The 22976-nt window shown below is 43.0% G+C and overlaps 1 protein-coding gene across 3 annotated transcripts in view; it reads right to left on the reverse strand.

The window, feature by feature from the left end:
• The window catches only part of LOC138481725 (maternal DNA replication licensing factor mcm6-like), an 860230-nt gene that overhangs the window by 698293 nt on the left and 138961 nt on the right, over positions 1-22976 (reverse strand). For all 3 annotated transcript variants that reach the window (XM_069613836.1, XM_069613835.1, XM_069613837.1), the window contains exon 3: positions 14825-14971. In XM_069613836.1, the coding sequence (XP_069469937.1) occupies positions 14825-14971 (147 nt within the window). The remainder of the gene's footprint in view (positions 1-14824; positions 14972-22976) is intronic.

Raw genomic sequence — 22976 nt, forward strand, 5'->3', positions numbered from 1 at the left:
ATAAATTCCCAATAACACTGTTATGGTAATGCCTCTTCAGTCATTGATCTACAAAGTAATATGACCCAACAAAGAAGAGCCAAAGAAACCTGCAGAGTAATAACAGGTTGCCTTACAATAGTACTGAGAAGACTTGGCCCCGAGGAGGCATACAGATTATCCCAACAAAGAAGGACTGACTTTACACTAAAGGGGGTCCAGCCACAGGAAATAAAGAGCAGCCAGCACAAATCCAGGCCAGCCCCGGGTATTCGAACCTTAGAATGAGAAACTGCAGGAACACAGAGGACCAGTGGCAGGGACATAAAGGAATGGTTGGTTGAATTCTGTGGTGGAAGCCAAGCTCCTGACCAGTGGGAGAGTGGGAAGGAAGCCAGTGGTGGCACGACCTCAGGTTAGTGGACCGTGTGGTCCAGCAAATACACAGGAGCATTGTGGCCCAAGTCTCTGCAGAGCCACAAGGACAACGTGGGGAGTGGAATGAAGAAAGCAGGAAGTGCTAATGCAACACAAGTCGTCCCATCATCCCAGGAAGAACCTGCAACATGTTACGGGTAATAGAACAGGAGACCTGGTAGGGGTTTGGGGCAGCTCAAAAGTCCAGAGTAATTTCCTTCACAGTGATAAACCAAGTGGTATTAAAGAGTATTAGACAACATGAGCTGTCTCGAGGGAATCTTCATAAGGTCATGAAGCGAAGAGAATGTTGGGGATGATTGCCAAAGACTATTCCATAACAACCCTCAAAGCTGTGCAAAGTCCTTTAGTAACTGAAATGACAGGTTTGATTCCTTACTCTTTTTTGGGTGTATTGTGTCTCAGCCAAATGGGACATCGAGTGAAAAGCCCCCACCCAGGAAGCCATCTTCAGATTCTAACCCCAGAGAGATTAAAGTTGGCAAAATGTAGCCTTTCTCCCATCGGTGTGGTAGGTGGGCGCATGTTAATCCATGAAAGATACCAATGCTGGAGAACGGGAGTTACAGGTAAGCAACATACTCCTTCTCCAGCATTGAATTTTCATGGATTCACATGCTTTGAATAGATTGCAACAGCAGTAAACGCCTTGTAATAGGAGGTGTCATGGGAGAAGGTATACCTTCTTGAAACTAGCGTTGCAGGACATCTCTTCCGACCTTTGCTTCAGCCTCTCCTTGTCCTTCCATGCAGTAATTCTTGACAAATGTGTTCAGAACTGCCCAGGTTGCTACCCGGCATATGTCCGACAGGTGAATCCCTGCCCACAGCATTGCTGAAGATCCATCTAGCAATACCTAGTTTTCAAATAGGTCAACCTTTGTTAGGGGCCCCAAACAGTTTAGATGTGCAGTTTTGTTATTGTTATGTCTATGTAGAACTTTAACGGTTTGAAGGCCTAGCGAGTGTAGATCATGTTCTGCTGGTGTGGATGGATGTGCAAAGAAAACTGGTCGAGTAACCTCAGTTTGTAAGTGGAAAATTGATAGTACACCTTGGGATGGAGCGTAGGGTTTGTTCTCAGGATGACCGTGTCCCTTTCAAACCGGAGGTATGGAGGTTTAACAGATCGCGCATGTATTATTGACATCGGTCTGAAAAACGTGACTGCCACCAGAAAAGCAGTCTCCCAAGACCAAAACTTTAGGTCTGTGGTAGCCATTGGTACGAACTGAGGTTTAATTAGAGCAGACAGCACAGTGTTTAAGCTCCACTGGGGTGGTGCTTTATTCTGAGGGGGTATGAGCAGAATAGGCCTCATGAAATGTTTCACGATGCAGGCCCCGAAAATTGGATCTTTTTCTTGCTTTCTGTTGTATCTAGAAATTGCTGCTTAATGTACCTTGATGGATGAGTGTGATAAACCATCTTTGGCTAATTTTAACAAGTACAGTAGAATTTGGTCAGGCTCCACACTCAACGGATCCAATTGTTCTTGAGAACACCAAGTGCAAAACCGATCTCACTTGTATTTGTTTGTGGATTCCGCCCTGGCAGCCTTTAGGATGTTTGTGCACTCCTGTGAGAGTTGCCCGAACTTGTTGAGGTCAGGAGCCAGGCCTTTAAATTGAGCGCTCCTGGATTGCGGTGCCACAAGTGTTGGTCGCACATGGTTAATAGATCAGGATTTTGACCTAGAGGAATTGAACAGTCCTGGGACAGGTGAACAAACTCTGAAAACCAGGGTTGCCTCACCCATGTTGGAACTATGACAATGATTGTGCACCTGTAGATTGCAATCATTTGTAGGACCCTGAGTATGACTGACATTGGAGCGAATGTCTACGCAAAGATTCCATACCATGACATTGCACACTCATCGCCTAGTGATTGATGGTGTGGATATCCGCTTGCGAACAGAGGGCATTTCTTGTTCTCCCATGTGGCATATAAATCGATGGTCGGTTTTCACCATCTGAAGATCTGAGTTTCTTGTCCGCCAGCTGCCACTCGTGACACTGGCTTTTGGCCCTACTCAGCTGATCTGCAGTTTGCTTTACCTGGAAGGAGAAATGCTTGTAATTGCATGTTCTCAATGGCCCAGTGCCACAGCAGTTGGGCTGCTCTCGAGAGGGTGCTTGATCTCGTGCCTCCCTGTTTTCGTACATAATACATTGTGGTCATGTTGTCTGAACACTTGTACCATTTTGCCTTTGAACACTGGCTGGAATGAGTGGAAGGTGCGAGCCACTATTTCAGCTCCAGTCTGTTGATGGGGAGTTGTGCCTCGGTCAGTGAACAATGGCCCTTCACGGACAGTTTTGTGTGCGTGTGTGAGCCCCATCCCATTAGTGAGGCATCTCAGGGTTTCTTGAACAGGCAGATCCCTGCATGGGACGGTATGACCATCACGGCAAGCTGTCTGAGGAGCGACTGTTACGGTCAGCTTCTCGCTCTGTGTTCTCTTTACCTAGGACCACAGATCCACTAAGAGTGCTTGTAGCAGCCTCATATTAGGGTAATGCATGACGACATGGTGCCTAAGAGTTGCATGACGGATCTGACCGACCTTGGCACCCGGGCAGAACTTCCGGATTAGACTGGGTATTGATGCTGCCCTCTATCGAGGGATGTAGTCGGCCCTCAGTGTTGAACTGCGCCCCTAGGAACACTAGCGCGTTTGATGGCTTGAAGCAGGACTTGCTTGATTTATTGTGAAGTTGAGGCGTAAAAAGGTGTTGGACACCTGCTGGAAAGCTCCTCCCTCCACTCTGCAATGGGGGTGAATAATAAACCATCCAGATATGGATATATAGGGTACCTTTTTCCCTCAGCAATGCAGCTATAGGAGCAAGGCATTTGGGAAAGTTCTCGTGCTGAACGAAGGCCAAATGGGAGGACTTTGAATTGGTTGTGGTCATTTCCTGAGATTTCTGCAAATGGCAATGTGGAAGTATCCATCCGAGATCCAGTGACGGTAGGAAGTCCTTCTCCCTTACTGACTTGACATCTGCTAGGGTGACCATCTTGAATTTTTGACATCTTTGGTGAGATTTCTTAGGTCCAGAACTGGTCAGCATGAGAGTTTTTTGACGAAGAATCTGCGGTAGGTTCCTTTGCCCCTTTGATGTTGCAGGACTTTTTTTATTGCTTTTTTCATGAGCAGTTTCTCCACTTCACCCTTTAAGATGTTTAGGTGTCGCTGATATCCAACACCCGCCTGTCTGGTTAACTGTTGCCACTGCTATAGATGGTGTTGCAAGTTTCCCTCTACTTGCTGCAGTTGGACCGGGGGTGCGTGTCTGACTGATGTCAGACTTGCTTTTGCTGCCTTCCCCTAGAGGCGGAGGTTTGCCTTCTTGGAGCTTGCCTGTAGTCTTTTTGCTTATATGGGTATGACCAGAGATATCCTTGGTAGTACCCTTGTGAATATGAGGATGTCCTTTGGTATGCGCCTTTCCGCCTCTACTTTTTGCTGTAGAACAACAAGATGCCCCTCGAAAGGAGCAAAAATTGTGCCTCCCAGTCAGTGTGGAGAGTGATCTCGCTGCATCAGTGTCTTGTGGAGAGTGATCTCGCAGCTTCAGTGTCTTGTGGAGAGTGATCTCGCAGCTTCAGTGTCTGCTTTTAGGGCGTCATCAATTTTGAGACCGAAGAGTTGGTCTCCCTCAAAAGGCATATCTATCACCTTTGAAGCACACCTTTTCTGACGTCTGAAAACAGGAATGATTAAAATGCACAAAGTACTACTCAATTACTAATTTGTTTTAAGCCCCCCATTTTTCTGCTATGTCAACTGCTTTGTTGATAGCATGATGTGAGGAGTCTTCACCATCTCCGAGGATGTCCAGGGCCCGTTTTCTTTCATCTTCTGGCAGGTATTCTAACAGCGGTGTCAGGCGGTTCCACATCGCGGTCATTATCGAGATTGCAAGTGAGTTAGCCGCTTTAACTGTCGTGGCTCCTGTGGCTAGGACGTTCTTACCGAAAGCATCTTGCTTCTTACTCATTGTCAAGTGGTACTGCGCATTTTTGACCTTGCACGTTTGACTTTCTACATGTGGAGGCTGCTACCACCAAGTTAGGTGTTGGCAGGAATGTAAGACATATAGGGGATACCTCCGGTGCCTTAAATCTATTCTCCAAGCGGCCTTTCAATGCTGGTTCTGAAAAGGTTTTCTCATGAGCAATAGCCCTCGATAACGTGTCGTGGCTGGGAGTGGATATTACTGCCTTCCTGCGCTTAAGCATTAAATCCAAAAGGAAGCAATCCTTTTTCCAGTCCGATGGCATTAGGCCACATTTTTTACAATCTGTACATTGTGGAAAGCAGTTATGTCATCTGATTGAGACGGATGCAATGGTTCTTAAGAATCTTGGCTCAGACCCAAGTCTGTCCTCCCAGTTATGCGGGTGTGTAGATTTTGAGGTATCTGTGTCGGTTACCTTCCTCATCGTTGGGTGTAGAGGATTGGAGCTCTCCTTCCTTTTGACTGTACAGGGAATGATGTGGTCCTGGAGCGGCCCCTCATGTTCCAGTGGGGCTGCTGGTCCTGTTGTGTCGTCTGTGCCTCATGGCCCTGAAAGGCTGTCCAGTTTTTTTTCCCCCCGGTTTCTGTCAGGCCTGCTGGGTTCCCCCAAAGGGCCTGGCACGTCATCGGGCGTTTGCGGGAGGGGCTTGATTACTGGTAGCATGGTCACTAGTTGTTGAAGTAGGTTGTGAAGAATAGATAGAACTTGTAAAGATAGCGGTTCGGTTTGTGGAAGAGCAGCCAGGGTTGGCAAGGTCTGTTGCGGTAACTCTTGTAGGCTGGGTTCGACTGGTGTTCGCCTTGGTGAATATTGGCTTTCTTCAGATGACTGGGTTGAGAACCCTGTTCAAACTCTGAATCAATGTGGTGCACCAGTATCTGGTCTGGAAGAATTGACGAGACCGGCAACAGAGTTGGACCATTGGTCGGTACTGGGTCAGTGTTCTCTTCAAGTGAGGTGAAGAATGTTCCGCAACTTCTGTTAAGTCATGCTTGTCCAGGATGCTAGGCGAGAGCAAGTGCTTGATAGGCAGTTTTATCAGAACTTGTTCAGCTGGTGCAGAGGCCTGCATTTGATCTTGCTCCTTCTGATTTGGCACAGGTTTATCATCCGACTTGTGTTTGTGGTTTTTATTTTCTAAACCTAAGGTTTTCTCAGTTGTTGATATTTTGTGTGTACCCATAGACACCTTAACGTCCTTTTTCACCCCCCCACACCTTCGACGGCACAAACTGCAAAAGGTGTTGGTGACCTTCCATGCACTGTTAGTGATGCCACATTGTTTCCTGTAGATGGGAAGGAAGTGGTCATAGACCGGGCAAGTGTCGACAGGCGTGTGGACAGTATCGTTGTCAACAAAGATCTGCTTACCTGTTGATGGCATGGACGATGAGGCCACCCACAATGGTTTTGCGGCCGTCAGTGGTTGTGGTTTGATGGTTGTCTGATGTGACTACGGTTTTGCTGTCTATTTTGTCGTGGATGGTCAGAGTGCCATCAGCAGTGGTTTCTTGGTGACCTTTGTTGATGGAGAGCCTATTGCAGACTTATCTCGCCGGAGAGGTCGTTGGACGGACCTTTTTTTCATCCTTTATACTTTTTGGGTTTGCAGATTAGGAGTAAGATTTTCTCCTAGAATTTGGCGCTTTTATAGGCTTTTGGCCTATATGATTTGCCTTCAACCACTCTTTTAGAGGATTCCGTCTCTGAAGGGGGCAAGGGTAACTGCCTTCACTCGGCCAAAGGGTCAATCTTCTCTTCCCATCATTGAGGGTTTTTGTGCTAAAGTTAGCAAAGATTACACAATCCTCCTGAATGCAATTAGGATAGAGGCACTTTATGCATTCAGAATGCTCATCACCCTCATAAACCTTAAATTCCACATGACTGGCATGCCTTGACTAGAGCCTTCAGTTTTTTTTTCCATATTTAAAAAAATGCCTCGACAACACATCAGCACAATGTGTGGTTAGAATCTGAAGATGGTCTCCTGGGTGGGGCTTGTCACTCAAAGTCCCATTGGCCGAGGCACAATACAGCCAAACAACAGATGGGCTAGTAAAGTGAGCTGAAGGACATTATAAAGCTATAATAAAATGTTAAAGATGATTCCTAGCCTGTCGGCAGGGAATATTCTATGCATGTGAATCCCTGAAAGATCGAATGCTGGAGAATAGCGGCTCACCCTGGTGGCAGAGTTACTTTTCTACACACATTTTACATTCAGTGTGACTGCATAGATATCCCTCCATGGGTATAGAATGCCCCTTTATTAGGTTCTATGTGATGATCTAGAATATTAAAGGTTGCACACACAAAAGAGACAATTTTCCAGCTGATTTGGTACAGCCTTTAATATTCAAAATACATCAATCCCTCCACAGCCTTTGAAATCAGGGTTTTCATCCCCAAAATCCCCTTCATCCTCTGACCCCGCACCAAGCCCGCCTCTCATACAAATACTCACATGCAGACACTATTCCTTCCCCTGCCCCATCCCCACTGCAAACACCGCCCCCGCCCCAATCATAGACACAAGCACGCAAACGCTTACCTCAAACCAGTCTTCTTCCCCCTTCCAGTCTCAGTCAGCCCGTCAGCCCCTGCACGCATGTCTGCAGCAGGGCCATGACAGTAAAGATTAAGAAAGACCGCTTTGAGCTTGCTCAGCTGAGTCTTTCTAAATCTGTCTTTTCAATCTTTGGAAAAATGAAAAAGGCCATTTCACTGAATACCGTTATTAGAGTGACCATTTCTCCCATACAGACTGTCTACGTTTTAATTATATACAGTTGTCCTCGGTAAAGTTCTACTGTGCATTTTGTACGGCCTTGAACTACATCTATTTGATTTGTAAAACATTTTTTATGTTGGAAGGTAAAATCTGGAAGGAATATTTGGGCTTACCTGCATACCTGCCTTTTGTACTAAGCGCAAACACTCACAAGAATGGCAATTGTACATCCGGTGGAAAAGTCGAACTTGTTTAGGAAATTTGACTCCGACTCCCCCTTTAGATTTAACTATTTCATTGAAATTAAACAATCCACTGTTTAACAGTATTGTTAATGATTGCGATAAACGTTCTGGCACGTATTTATAGAGGGAACTCCTAATTGAAAGTCCCAGCACTCTAAAGAAAAAATAAAAATGAGACTAGGGACCAAGGTATTATTGCTAAATATAAAGATGTCCTCGAGTATGGGAAACGCCACGTGCTTCTAAAGTTCTACCCAGATACTGGCTTACATTCCCAAGTCCCACTTTCCGCAGTATCCAGCTGTAACTTACTTAGTAATTTACAGAGATGGGGGCCCATCAGAAACCTACTAGACCTCCTTTCACGTGAGATTGTACAAGGATGAGCACCAATTGGAAACTTTAAATCTCTATTAGTTGCAGTGCATCTTTTAAATTGCGTAGTAGATTTGGAAGAGGTCTATACTCTGATAAGGCCTTAACCCGTGAGGATTTTTGGTTAAGGTTACCGACAACCCCTAACCACCCCCCCCAGATCACCCGAGGTTGGAAATTGGGGAACAATTTGTTTAATAAAAAAAAATGTTTAGGCCCATTGACTATTCATTTGCCCATAGGGGACAGTCAATTTTTGCTTGAGGTCAGTGTATACCGCTCAATGGAATTGGACCAGGTACATAACTTGGGCACACAGCGTTGACCATTTCTGGTGAGAGGTTTGGGGGGGGAAGAGGTGGGTTCTGGAATTATTGTAGCTGATAGTTCCATTTTTTATTTTTTTTAATTTTTTTAAGGGGGCGCCCCATTCTCCCAAAATTTGTGATTTGCAGCAGAGAAACTTACAGGATTTTCAGGAATGAAAAAAGTCTTCCCAAAACTAAAAAATTTGTTTCCAAATCCAAAAAAAAAATAAAAGCACACAAAAACAAATACATAAACACAACACCTTAGTTAAGTTGTGCAGATTTTACGCAGCAACACCCTTGACTTTCAACATCCGCTGAATTTCAGGACCAACTTAACTCAGCGAGTTCCCGTTTCAAAGCCAATAAGCACAAATATAAGAGAAGGGATTCACAATGACATACAAAATGGTAGTATCAGGGACATAACACTATGGTGGGCATCAACTGGAGCATGCGGAGTTAAAGCTGAACATGACTTCCCCCAATCGCCAAATTTCAAGTGTTTTGTTGCTTTAAATCTGCTCAACTTGACTGCACCTTAACGCAAGTGTTTTCAATGAATGAATATATATATATATATATATATATATATATATATATATATTTTTTTTTTTTTTTTTTTTTTTAAAGTATCACTATATATTTTCTGTAAATTAATCTGTGCGTCAATGTTTTAATAAACGAAATAAAGAATTAAAAACAAAAATGGTATCAATCTGTCGTAGGATACATGACTCACTGGTGTATGACCCCATTACTACCCCTGCACACCCCCGCCCACCTCAACGAGCAGAAACTGTTTTTACATCTAATCATCATCTTCTTGTGGGTCAGAATATCTACAAAAATTACAAACATAAGATCAAGGCAGCTTACCCTTACATTTGACTTGTAAGTGTGAGAAACCTGAGGGTTGTAGCACAATTTAGCGTGTTTTGGAGTGCAGCGCCACTGCAGGAGATCACGTTATTACTGTGAATCGGTACAGCAAGCCATTTGTTGCCAGGGTAGCATGTATATGAAGACAGGCTATCTATTTTAAAAGCACACCATTTTTTTTTCTCAATACCTATTTAAAAGCACACTTTATCACTTGAAATGCCTCACCTACAGGAGACACATTAGATACTTGATTAATTAACTTAACTAACAAATACTAACATGATTCTAACTCCTTAACATTATAATGTGTTCTCCATGTGCAAAATGAGGCAGGCTGAGATTCATTGTTTAAACGTGGAATTTTTCGTTGCCCTGTTCACTGTCTTTGCAGGAAGCAAAATTCAAATGCCAGGAAATCAGTTAGGTACAGTTACTTTCTGTAAAAGTGAGCTATTGTTGAGGAAGGAGGAGGCAATACTCTACGTAAACTTAGGGGAGGGAACAGAGGTTTTTTGGAATAGCTCTGACAGAATTACAGGGAGAAGACATTTTGCGGAGTTGCAGTGAGGTCGCCTTCGTTCTGCTGCTGTGAGGAGCTGGACTACTGACCTTCAGAGACTGGGGTTCCCTAGTCACTTGGCACCAGCTTGAGAACTGCAGATGCAGATTGAACTGCATGTTCTCGCTGGGTGCTTTAAAGAAAAAAAAAAAAAAAAAGAGCCCTGGGTCACTGCTCGGAGACGACAAGCCAGGAGATTTCACATGCTGAAAAGCTACAAATAGCTGGTAAATATACAAAAATGGAGTGAGATTGGTGTGACTGCCGACCAATTATCTACTATTAGGCAGGCAGTGTAGCGATAGGGAATTCTCCTGTGTTCAACTGCCACGTTATAATGTGCAAGACAAATTATGTAATCTTTCTTTTTCGTGTTGAAAATGTAAAATGAAATTCATGGTATTATTGCATTTGTTTCTCTTATGTTTATTTCAGAAAGGATTGTCTCACCAGAGTGGTAATGTATCATTTTGAAATGAAATTGTGATAACACACAGTCTGCCTAAGAGTGTTCTTGCTTCTGTTCTTCATTTGGTGCCTCTAAAAAAAATACTCTGCAAGAGAGGGAATGATGTTTAATGTGCCAAGTTTCCTATACAGATGAAGCAATGTCATGAGCCATTATAAATAGTTGTGCGCATGATTCCACTCAGGGTATGTGTGTGTGGCTTCTAAGTGGAACATAAAGCAATAGTCTGCTGAGCATATATGAATCAGCAGAGAGGCCTATGGAAACATAGTCTCACTAATGTAAATAAATTAGTGATAATGCCACATGTTATTGTGAATAATTTATGGAAACATGGCTCACTGGTGTAGATAAATCAGTGATAACAGCCATAGGTGGGACTCCATATGAAAATGGGGTGTTTCTGAATAATGTAGATGTCCGAGGCCTCTAGAGATCACAAGAACAGTCCAAGCAAGGAGGTTTTGTATATTAGGGCCACATATAAAAAGAAAGCTCTGCTCATCACTATACCACAACGAAATGCATACCAAGAAAATGTATTTGTGTACTGAAATAATGCATCACCACTATACCACCATAAAGCCAAAACCAATCTAAATGCAAGGAGTAGTTATTGCTAAATTACCTTTGTTTTTGGTGGTAAGAAAATACCGCTAGGCCCCCAATTTACACAAAATACCCTACAGGGTATTCTCCCAAGTAGACCTCTGGAATCCATTATTCAGGTGGCCAGGTAAGGGCTAGCGCTCTCAGATGCAAACCCTGGGAGTGACGAGCGAGGATCACCAGGGTAGGGAAACCCAGGGTTATGCTCGGGGGGAGCGCCCCAGATGAGATGTCGTATTTTTCCAGGGAAGAAGGCGAGGAGGACAAAGTCCCTGAGGCTTGTATAGGCTGCTCTACATCTACCTCCCTTGCACCCAATGAATTTCCCTTACCAGACTCGAAAAACCATCTGGCAAGCCTATTAAGAACCCAACCCCATTACTGTAGGAAAAGACCAGAATTCCTGTTTTCCTGTTGCCTACCTAAGTACTCCCAGTCATTCTTCTCCACGTCCCTCTGATTATTTCCTGAACCCCCCCCAGTCTGCTTTGACAAAACGCTACCTTTCCCACAATCCCACCTGTTCATTTCACAACAATCCCGGTTGTTTCCGTTCATTTCACAAACCCTACAAATCTTAATATTCTGAGTTTACCAACCCCCCCCTAGTACGAGGACTATAATTCTGTATAACACCTTTTCCAACACAAACATTTTCTTACATCGTGACAAACAATGGACTAACACCAGAGCCGTTTAACTAACGTTTCCCAACAATAGGGTCAGGCAGAATATAATTATACACACCTGATGGCCCTTTCTCTTCCCCATAGGGATAAAAGGCAGAGCATGAGAGCACACGACGAGCAAAGCCAAAAGCATGAGGTAGCAGCTATTCCGAACCGGCAGTTCAAACGGAAGATGTACAATCGAAAGTCTGACGGATTGACAAGAAGGAAAGTAAAGGCAAGTGAATTGGATCAATTGAACTGTGCGAAGCCTGACTGGGGGCTTTAAGGAAATCCTGACTGAGGGCTTAGACCCCAGACTTCAGTAAGGGGAAGAACCCAAGTGGTCTAGAGTGACTTCTGTGAGCTGTTTCAAGTGTGAACCAGACAGTGATGCCAAGAGAAAGCTAGGGCAAGGGAACCCCTGCTTTCTGATGTGATTGTGAACAGTGTGAACTAAGGCAAGGGTGAACCCGGCAGAGGGAGGTCAAAAGAAAGCTAGAGTAAGAAAACCCTGCTTTTCTGAGGAGATGCATGAACTGTGTTAGAATGGCCGTGTGACCCGACAGAGGGATGTCAAGAGAAAACCAAGGGAACTGAATACTGCATTGTGAGAAAGCAAAGTGAACTGTGTATTTGGCAAAAGAAAACCCAGCTGAGGGATGCCTGCGAATTGGGGTGAAGCATGATACACCCATGAACACTGTTGACAAGAGTGAATCTGGGTGACGGATGTCGACAGTGAAGGATTGTTAAAGACACAGACTCTTGAATGAAAGGCCCAGGTGAACCGGACTGAGGCAGGCCAACATTGCAGGAAGGGTCGGAGCCCAGTTGAGGGGATCCAAAGGCAAGAATAATCGCCCAACGTGAAGATTTACTGAAGGAACTTTTGTTGTTAATGGTACATCAGGTCCTCTGAGGATAGAGACTGAAAGACCTGTCCACAGAAGGCCCTGTTATTTTTGGAAAATGTGAGCTTGTGCTGGAGAAGCCCAGAAGTGTGCTGTGCTCAAGAGTGCCACCTTGTCCCGTGCTAAAAATAAAAATTTAAAAATATTTAAATATTTAAAAATAAACGTGGGTAAGGTAGATCCCAGCTATACCATCCCGACTTACTTTGATTACACTTCTTTCTTTACTTGTGATTCTTGTGAAGGTTATCCCACACTATTTTGTAACATAGCGGTAAAGACTGGCAATAGATCTTTTTTTAGGGCCTTTTTTTTACTAACACACCAGTAGGACTCTTATTATTTGATGGTCGTAGCTCGCTCCCATCTTAGATTTAGATGGTATGCATCTCACCCATTGCACAGTTTAATAAACACTACTCAACTGTGATCACTTGTTTCAGTCTTTACTGTTGCCACCATGAGATCCTTACATGAGACAGCATCCTTCACAAATCCCACCCACCCCGTGCGCACATTTTCTAGAATTGCACATTATGAATGGGGGATCCAATTAGCTAACATTCTCAGAGTTATCCACATCATAACATTAATAAGAACCAAAACACACAGCATATTCTGCCCTCACAGACTACATAGTCGCTCTCCCATATGTTTTGGTCCCTTTGATAGAACGGAATACTGAAATAAAAAATAGACAAGAGAATTTTCATTTGCAATTATCATGCAATTCTCTTGAAGGGCGGTAACGTAATAGTGGTGGTGCCAAGTTTCATTTCTAATGCAAAGACATCAAGGGAAATATTGCTCTCATGTACAATAAAAACCACTGCATTGAGCTGCATCAAACAGTCATCAGCAGCTAGAGTAGTGACTCACTCACAATCAACTTGCTCTGGTGGAAATCTGGCCAGTTTAACAAAACATGGCCAAAAGCAAGTTGGATATATGTCGTGCACACACAATCATGTGTAGACAGTCATGGGTTTTTCTGGGCCCAGATTTCCTTTTACTTAAGTTATCAGACCTTAACAGGGCCAATCTGATGGGACAGTCATTCTGATATGATGAATGGTAAAATAGCCCATTGCAGCTGCGAAAGAGGAAAATGTGGCAAACATCAAAAAACAATAGCCCCTTTCAACCTCCCAACCCAAGTTCATCTCTGCGGATCTAGACCCAATACATAACTTTGGTTGGTACATATATTGTGATCCCCCAAGCCTTAAGATCCTAAAATAAAAGGGAGGAGTAACATCAGAGTCCCCGAAGATTGACTGTATACTCCCCCCCCCCACCCCCCATCTGCTTCTCAGTTATTTGTGGCCAACACTCCTTTGTGGTTGATACACCAATGAATGTATAACATGGCAAACCGCATTGCCATTTATGCACCGGTGGGGGGGGGGGGGGGTTTGGGTTGTAGATTGGAACCAAACTTGCTGAGCTCTGAAATGAGATTCCTTGTTTTATCTTGTTGCGGCAAGGTCACAGGTTGTGGTTGAGGTGTGGCCACACCTCTTTAGTTTGGTAGAAAGTTTGAGGATAACCTGGATACCTTGCCTTAATTGATGAAAAAAGTTTGTATTTTCCACATAGGTGTGTGTTTTTGTTGTATAACACTGCTTGGCAGCAGCCCCGTTTATTCACTTGAAATTCACCCAGACAGTGTGAGGGTGGCGCTCTTGAAGTCCCATGTGGTCAGCCAACACGTGTTTCGAACTCGAAGGTCTTTCTCAAGGCTAGGTCTGTTCAGTCCGGTGCCCTCTGTGGGGTCCCGTTTTCTAATCTTGGTTCTGTATATACAGCAGCTCCTTTTGGGCCCTGTGAGCCTGCAGTATTCTGTCCGCGTTCGGACAAAAACACACTTTTTTCACCAATTAAGGCAAGGTGTCCAGGTTATCCTCAAACTTGCTATTTATGCACTCTTAATGTTTTTCATTTTTCTAACGCACAGATTGAAAAAATTGGACACTTACAAATATTTATTTTAATCGAGTAACAGGTTTGCAACGCCACCAAAACAATTTTTAAAAAGTGTTAGGCTTTAAATATTCTTTTGAAAAACTGAACTATTCGCAGCATCCGTACTATGAATAGATTTGAAAATGGCACTTCAGCAATACCTTTTACATGGCACATTAATCGATGTAGAAATATTTAGTAGGCCAGAGTAGTACATTTCGGCAATAATCAATTCTGATGAAAATATCCAAACACATTCTGGGCACATCTATCTCCGTATCTCAGAATACTGAAAAGGTGTTCAAGGCAATAAAGTCAACAAAAGCAACATCTGTTAAAGAAATTCCTTCAAAACATGAATGCCGAAATCCCATAAATAAAAATGTTTAAAAAAAACGCACTTTCAATAACCAAAATTCTATATAAAATGGTAATTGTGTGAAGAAATCCTAGTAAATTGGTTTCAATTTATGTAGTTCAATATTCACATTTTACTGAACTGCATAACCTGTCTTCTACAACATGACGTGTGCTGTCAAATTGAGAATTGTTCGTTGTTAAAAATGTTTAGGAAACTTAGTCAGCAGAACACTACTTCTAGAAGATGTGAAAGCAACATATAGAACAAAAAAAAAATAGTTTACCTGTAATATTCCTCTTGGATAGTTGTAGCGAGCTGCTGATTGTAAAACTCCACATCTGTAAAGTTTACTACTAACGTGTTTCTCTCTGGTCGGATGAGCTCTTCTGCCGGATGGAGATATAAAACCTCACCATCTTTGCCTTTGAACCTAAAAACATGAGCAGGACAAAGAACGATTAATGTGTTCACCATTCGGAGCATTGACATATTTGGTTCAACCTCAAATGTAATTGTACATTATGGTTCATAATAAATGAGCTAGTCTTTTTATAGAAGCTCAGTTGCAAGCATAATTTGAATAGGCAAAAAAAGAACGAGATGGCAAGATTGTACTGCTTTTTAACAAGGTGTTTAAGATTAAATAAAAATGCAAAGGGTAGGCTCAATTCACAACACCATTATGCACAGCATTGCTTTAAAAAATGTGATTGATTTCTAGCTTGGGATAGCTCCCCTTTAGGTTTGCCTAATAGAATTCACTGTATGCAGTTAATTTAGGGTCGCAGTAGCGTAAAGCGAGTAGAAAAGATCACTGGCATTAAAATATGCTTCATGCCAGTGCTTTGCCCAGATCCCCTCCCCCTGCTTCTTATTTAGCAGCACTTGCCAGTCATTTCATATATGTGCTTTAAACCTTCAATTTCTGATGCATGTACTCATGAGTACGATACAAGTATAGTCAGGACGTCTGAACACAGAACAAGAGAATTTACATCAGACAAGCACAATGCCTTAATACACGCGTACATATCGTAACTGTGGCTCCCATACTTTCACTGTTATGCCATTGTGTGCAAGAAAATCGATCCATATATCCTTGGGTCGGTACATGACTGGTTGAAGTGAAATTAAACATCTTGGTTGTCATTAGCCCACGTCAGAGCGGACCAACAGGTTCTCAAGTGATAAGATTGCGGTTTTCCAACGGATGTACGTTACAAGAACGTATTCAAAAAGATAGCATTACAAAATCATGGAGCACACTTGCCCGCAGTTTGTATTTCGATCTCCTGGCATTTTGCCAGTTTGTCACTCGTACTGCTTTCAATGTATGCAGGGGAAACCCCGCAACCCCTGCTAGGTATTCAGGGATTCTATCTAATCTATGTCGAAAGCACACTAAACGTGCATTCGGCGTTTTAGTTCGATCTTTTTGTCCATTTCTATTGCAAAGCAATAATATTTCCCCAATGAGCAGTAAAAAATGCAATATTAAAACCATTTGTTTTCACCCATTCCATTTTACAGTAACAAATGAGAACCCATCAAGGTTCAATAGCAACATTCAGGTCCACTAATAACGATACTTTGGTACATATTTCCAAAGAATATGCATGGGGTGTCCTAACAGTTGTAAGTGATCAGTATCTGGGAAACTTGCATGTCAGGCAACCAACTACTGCCCTATTAAATGTGCCCAGCATCAAAGGTTTATAGTGCACTTGTTGGGATGCACTTACAGTGTCCGATGCCCAGCAAAAAAGTTCTGGCAGAAAAAAAAACATTAGTAAGTGCAGGGTCAAACTGTGGCATACAATTGTCTCATGCACCAATGTAAAAGTGGCCCACAGCTGCAAATGGCAATTCATTCCTTTTGTGACAGACTTAAAGTAGTACCCAAAGGGGAGATTTTCGATAAAATGTGAAGCAAATTGTGCATTTTAAATAATGTTTATTCAGTAACACTGGTCAAAACTACTAGTTGCATGGTGAAGTAACTTATCCCACTTTGACCAGAAAAACTGGCTCACACTAGCATTGTGGTTTTTATTTTGTGCATTGCCCTATAGGCCAGTCTGAGCCTCGGTTCATGCCACAGTGTGAGCAGGCCGAGTATTGTGCAGAAAAAGGTGCACATCTCAAGTAGTTAGTTGTGATACATCATATAGCAACACAGATTGAGCAACAAATATATTAGTGCTGAAAATGCAGAGGGGCAGTGTTATAGGCCCTGTGTTTCGAAGTAGTACGCAAAGTTATGTTTTTAAATAAGGTGTAAGGAGAGAGCTGAAGAAGGTGGAAGATAGAGTCAGAAAGGTACTGTGGTAAGAGCACGGTCAGTGTATCAACATGACAAAAGTGCAGCAATATTGGATTTAAAGACCTAGATGTGCAGCTCCGCATCTGAAGGCCCAGATCCCTTTTCCACCCTCCCCCGACCCCCAAGAGAAATTGAGTTTAGATGCATTTGCATTGTACAGATAAACGCTAATTGTACACAGCATGAAAGCAAACAGAATGTTAGCTGTCGGGGAAGACAGGGTTTTCTCCACCTTAGTGGTATTAGATTGGTGGTAGGGGCTCAGAATAGATCGACCTAGCAGGTTACCTGGAAACTAATATGGGGAATCAGCTCCGTTAACTGGGTCAAAATCATAGTGTTTTGGTTTACCTTACTTTTTACTGTTGCCGGTAGTAAAAGTACCTCCTTAGCTTTGTATCTGTGCCATCACAAGTAACTAAAACACAAAATAAATAAACCAAAGCTGAGCTAATTCTTTTCAGGTACTTTAGGAGCAATACAAAACTACATTGGCAATGCAATGAGTTTTTCTGCAATACAGAAGTAAGCGCACATCGCTATTTCATATTTTCCTTTTTCAGTGATCGAATCCACACTTCAGGCCAAAACAGAGCTATGGCACACTTCACAATAACGGCCTTCCGTGTGATAAAACCCCTGCTCCCATAATAGATTCCAATTACATTTCTAGTGCTGCAATTCAAAACCCTGCTATCCAATGGCCTTGAAAAGTATCATTCACTTTAGCAGAGCCTTGAGCTTTCAGTTATATATGTGAAATCTGCTTCTTTAATGGAATAGAAACGCATACAAATATAGATAGCCAATTGTAAAAAGACACACACACACACACACACTTGTACTTCATGCTCACCTAAAGAACGCTTGAAATAGTTACACCAGCAGATTCAGCGAGGAATATTTTGCATGCCCTCACTCTCAGCATGGCTATCTCCCCTTAGCGCACCCTCCTTCCTCTTCAGCAGGGCAAACACTTGCCAGACCCTCAGTCAGCAAAGATAGCAGGTCCTCCATGAGACACTCCAAGCCCCCTTCTCTCTGAAGCTGCCCCCGGTTTCCTACTGCTGATAGTGTAAGAATTGCCTGCCCCAGACTGATGTCACATGCCAATCAGACACTACCTCTGACCAAATCTCTTCCAGAGAACACGTGTTTAGTATGTCACCTGTCCACAGAGATTCAGGGCAGCAGACTGATGCCAAAAGTAAAATTTCCCTATGCTGGCTTCCTGCAGCAGAACATGAACAATGGAGCTGCTTGAGCAACGTGGATATTCAAATCCCACATCTCCATTGCAGAAACAGCTTTACTTCTTGCATTTTTCAAGCAATTTCAAACTCATGAATTGGGCCAATTTGTCCCAATGATCTGTACCAATTAGCTATGGTCTGAGCTGCAAATATTATCAAGAGATTAGTAGGTTAAGATTGCCAATCTTCTGCTTCATTGCAACTCAGTCCATACTATACCATGGTGTGGTGCACTGTGCTACAGTATAGCTACCTTGCAAAGCTCGGTTGAAATATTTTTGGATGAATTCAAAGTACTGACTCACACCAGATCAGAGTCTCAGACCTCTTGCCGTCGAGTCAGTGTGATAAAACTCTGCTCCCGCTGAAATTTGGAGCCTCACTTACCCTACAGCAGGTAGGGATGTGGCCTTTGAAGGACCAATTCATGAGAAGAGTGCAAGAGGTTGGTTTTGTGATGCAAATAAGCAGGTGAAGATTTAGAGCACTACTGTCCTGCCCCAGGGAGCAGTCATCCCATTTGAACTACAAGTGGACTCATAACCAAAGAAAACAAATGCCTGAAATTTAGACTCAATACTGGTGCCCTAGGCACAACGGGCTTGAAGGAGATAAGGGGAGAGGCATGTCTTGAATGTTTAGCGATTGGGATAGGAGGAGCAGAGGTGATGCCAGTAAATTTAATATATGCTCGGCGGTGAAACTTGTGTGCACTGCAGTATCTGGTATAATGAGAATACCTATTGTTTATCAAAGCAGAGTTGGCCTCATCAGTCCTACTTTGGATGTGTCTGAGGGGTGCACATCACGTGACAGTCACGATTAGTGCACCTATCGGCCAATCATGTATATTAATTGAAAAGGGATGATATAGTGGGCCACGTGGCTAGGGGAATGGGTTGATAGGTGTGGCCAATCAGTCCAGGGAAAATGGGTGGAGGCGGGGTTGCATGTTCTATAGATGGTAGCCAACGAGGGTGGTTGGATGATATTTTAACCCATGTATGCCAATATGTGGTTTTCTGTTATATAATCTGTAACTCCTTGGGGCTCGACAAGCTCTGGGTCAGTTCAATTCCACGGGACTGTCCGAGACCTTTTTGCATGTAATAAACCTGGTTTCCCTTGCAAATCGGTGCAGTGGTTATTTGGCATTTGGATTATTTCTATTGTATGGTTTTTGGGCAACTTTCACATACGTTATGCAGGATTTTAAAATCGTATTAATCTAAACTTTAAGTTAAACAACACTTCCTTAGTTGGCAAGTACTCCGTACGCCATATCTAATCTATATCCATGCCCATAAAGCCCGTCCATCCACTACGAGCTCTACCTGGGTTTCCGATTCAACAAGGACACAACAGACTGAACCTTAGAGTCCATTTTACTTAATGTAAAATCATACTATGGATGGGGCAGAGAATAACTTCTCAAACTTAATAATAAGACACTCAGGAAGTTGGCAAATAACTTTAATTAACAATTGTCTAAAACAGGGAGCACAACGAACATCAACGGACGTCGCATAGCATAATCTCACAGCATCTCAAAATACAACACTTATATACTAAAAGGTTTGTCATAATACGTGGCAAACTAAGGAAACCTACAAGAGATTGTGGTTGGCTCAAGGAGAACATCAAAGTATACTTTCTACATGCCATAGGATTGCGATTGGGTCTCTAATCAGGTGGACACTCACGCCTTCCGAGTGCAAGTCATCTTCGACAGGAATTAGAAACACAGCAATTCATTGGCTCTCAAACTAGAAGGCTTCTTCGTTATACATCCTTCTATAATTGGTTGTCACACTTGTACCCTTCTGGAAAATGTGATGCTCTAACAGCATGCAAGTTGGTTCCCCAGGTGCTGGTGGGTGAACTTTACATGTCACCCTACCCAATTAGCCCAACATCTCTCATCACTCATGCCGTCTGCCATTCACATGGTCTTTGAACTCTGCCTTGTAGTAGCTTCTCGCTTCTGGGAATATAAGGGAGTGTACTTCAATCTGGTGCACCATGCTGGTCTATTTTCATCCTCACAAGCAAAATCAGTCTCTGATCACTTGAGCCATTATGGCCTTTAATTGTTTTTAATAAAGAAACTGGACTCTTGTGTTTTATCTTCACAACTTAAGGGATACCTCGGCTTCTCACGAATACTGTTCTTTGCAGCAGATAACCAGGCCTCAACTGCTTCTAGTCTTTGACATCAAGCCAGACAGCCTCCTTGGTCTCGCTTCAAATTTGAGCCCATTCTTTGCTGCAACACACAGCTTCCAATCAGTCTTCCTTCAGAATCGGTTACTAAAATGGTACCATCGAATGTCCAGAACTCTATAGATATATGTTGGTGGTATCGTTCACAGTCTACATACTACGTATAGCCAGCTTTACAAGTAGTCTACTTGCATCACAGCATCTGTACAATTGTAAAACGACTTGTGTTTTTTCTAGTGTTCTTCACACATGCAATCTTCATTCCACACATGAAAGTACTCAATTCTTTACTTCGCCATCAGATTCTATATCATCTATGCATTATCTTCTCTGGTCATCCTTACCAATGTGTCGCTCATCTTTCCTGACATCACCATATTCTCCTTTGCACATCTTAACACTTTTTCCAGGTGCTTCTCCTTGGAGACCATCAATCTTTCAGGGATACTTCACATAGGGTTTTCTGAACAGATATCTTGTCTCAAAGTCGCTTTTTGGCATGGGTACCATTACTGGCATTGCACATGTCGCAATTTCCGGTTTACAGCATGTAGGTAAAACACAGGGGTGGGACTTCCTGTAGAGGCACTCGTCTATTCCTCTAAACTCCCACTCTGGCCGACCACTACTTCGCCCGCTTCCACATCTCAGCATCCTTTCTTTAAAAAGTGCTTCTTTTGAGTCAAAAATTGTCATTGCTCCTTTTAAAGAACATGCTGATTTTATATCATCACTCCAAGTCATCTGCATCAGCCATTCGGATTACATTAAATCATTCTCCCACATACTTGTGGTGGTTCCTTGGATGCAGGAACTTCATTCCCTCTGGTGCTAGGATACTGGCCTTCATGTAGTCTGATCTTTTCATCCCTCAACTCCTTGGGTCCGAATCCTGACTCAACATCCATCATGATTTTAATTCCTACTGCTTTCTTTACTGTCTTTTTGTACTGTGTAATTATTATCCTGATTACACAGAATTGCAAACATAACCATCACAAGTACAGCTCCCAAGAGATTGAAAATTCTTGACATCCATTGTGGAACCCATGAGAAGATGCATGCGAACCAGCCATCATCTGCAATATCTTCTGTCTTATCTTCTATCTTGTTGTGCAGGTTTATCAGCAACATTAGGGCCTCTGTCAAGGTCACAGTCTCGTCATGATAACGTATGAACGTACACCATGATGGCCCGATTTTGGCACAAACATCTCCATCTATTCTGGAGGGTCAGCCATATGGCCCTCAATTCTTCCTTGATAGCATTGAATCCCTTCATGGTAGTATTGATCGTCTGCAGGAGTTCCCATCTGGTAATCTGTAGCCATTTGGCATTGGCCATCGTCTGGATCCCAGGCATAAAGATAGTCGTGAAGACTGCTGCAGCAGTCTGGCTGAACAACCTGTGCTCATATGGAATGGCATCAAAGGCTTCTATTGATTTTGATGAAAAGTAAATATCTCTCCAGCTTCGGTTGAGGAATCCTAGTGATCTTGTCCTCTAATGGGCATCTGCCTTTGGAAATTCTCCAATGTTCAAGTCATTTTTAGGAATCCCTAATGCTGCAACATTTATGACTACCAAGGAACGGGTCCCTCCACAATCTTTGGGCAGCTTCAGGTAAGCTCTGGATCCAAAAGCCCAATATCAGTCCATCAGGACTGCTGTCCCTGCTCCCATTCCAATAACGTTGATTGTAGCCTTTATTTCTTCACACAATTCTTCCCCTTTCCTTGGAAGCAAAATGTTGCATTTATCAATGGAGCCACCGTCATCGGGCCGGACTCATCTTCTACCCAGGTCAGTCTGCGGTGGTTGGCCCAGGACTTTAAACATGCATCATTCACCCTCTGTACTTCTGTCATATTCAGGTTACAATAGAGGAGCTTTGCAGGACATTAGGCCTGCTTTCCATCCTTTCGTGGATTTCACTTGTCCATAAACTAAGACTTGTGTTTGTGCCCAACATCCAGGCCATCTTGCTACTTCTGCTTTATTGGGGCAATTTAGCCCCTTCATCTGTGCACCTACCACCTCTTCATGTTTTCCCAGGATTTGTAAGCATCTTACATTTCCATGCAGGTTCCTTTTCCATCTGTGTAGTCTTGATAAAATCACTGTGGAACGGAAATGGCAATTGCGACCTCCATTGCAAGGTGGCCCAGCTTCCTTTAAATTGGCCTCTTGTCATGCATGCTGCAAGATGAACGAGACATCTGGCATTGTATTATGGAATGTCTCTAGAAAGGAAAATTCATGTTGCATCCATGGCATAGGGTAGGCGTGCCCAGACATAGCAACTCCCCTTCGAGGTCTTCTCTCCCACCTTTTTCATGTGCTGCTACCATATGTTATTACCCAAATGTGCTGTAGTGTTTAGATGTGTTAATCCCATCATTCTCTTCCTCTGCATTTCTCTCATCACCACTTTCAAATCAGTGCTAAGGGAATACATCAAGAGCAGTACTTTTAGTTGGAGGAATCACAGTAGGAGCATTAGTAAAAAGCATTAGTAAAATAGGGAATGCTAAACATAAGAACCACAAAGGCACCGAGTATGGCGACACATACGTATATCATAAACCAACATATCAAACTCCACCATTTTCTCTTGGCCTTGCTCATTCTCTGA

This window comes from Ambystoma mexicanum, chromosome 5p, assembly GCF_040938575.1.
Source record: "Ambystoma mexicanum isolate Mex_15411 chromosome 5p, UKY_AmexF1_1, whole genome shotgun sequence".
NCBI classification, from domain to species: Eukaryota; Metazoa; Chordata; class Amphibia; order Caudata; family Ambystomatidae; genus Ambystoma; species Ambystoma mexicanum.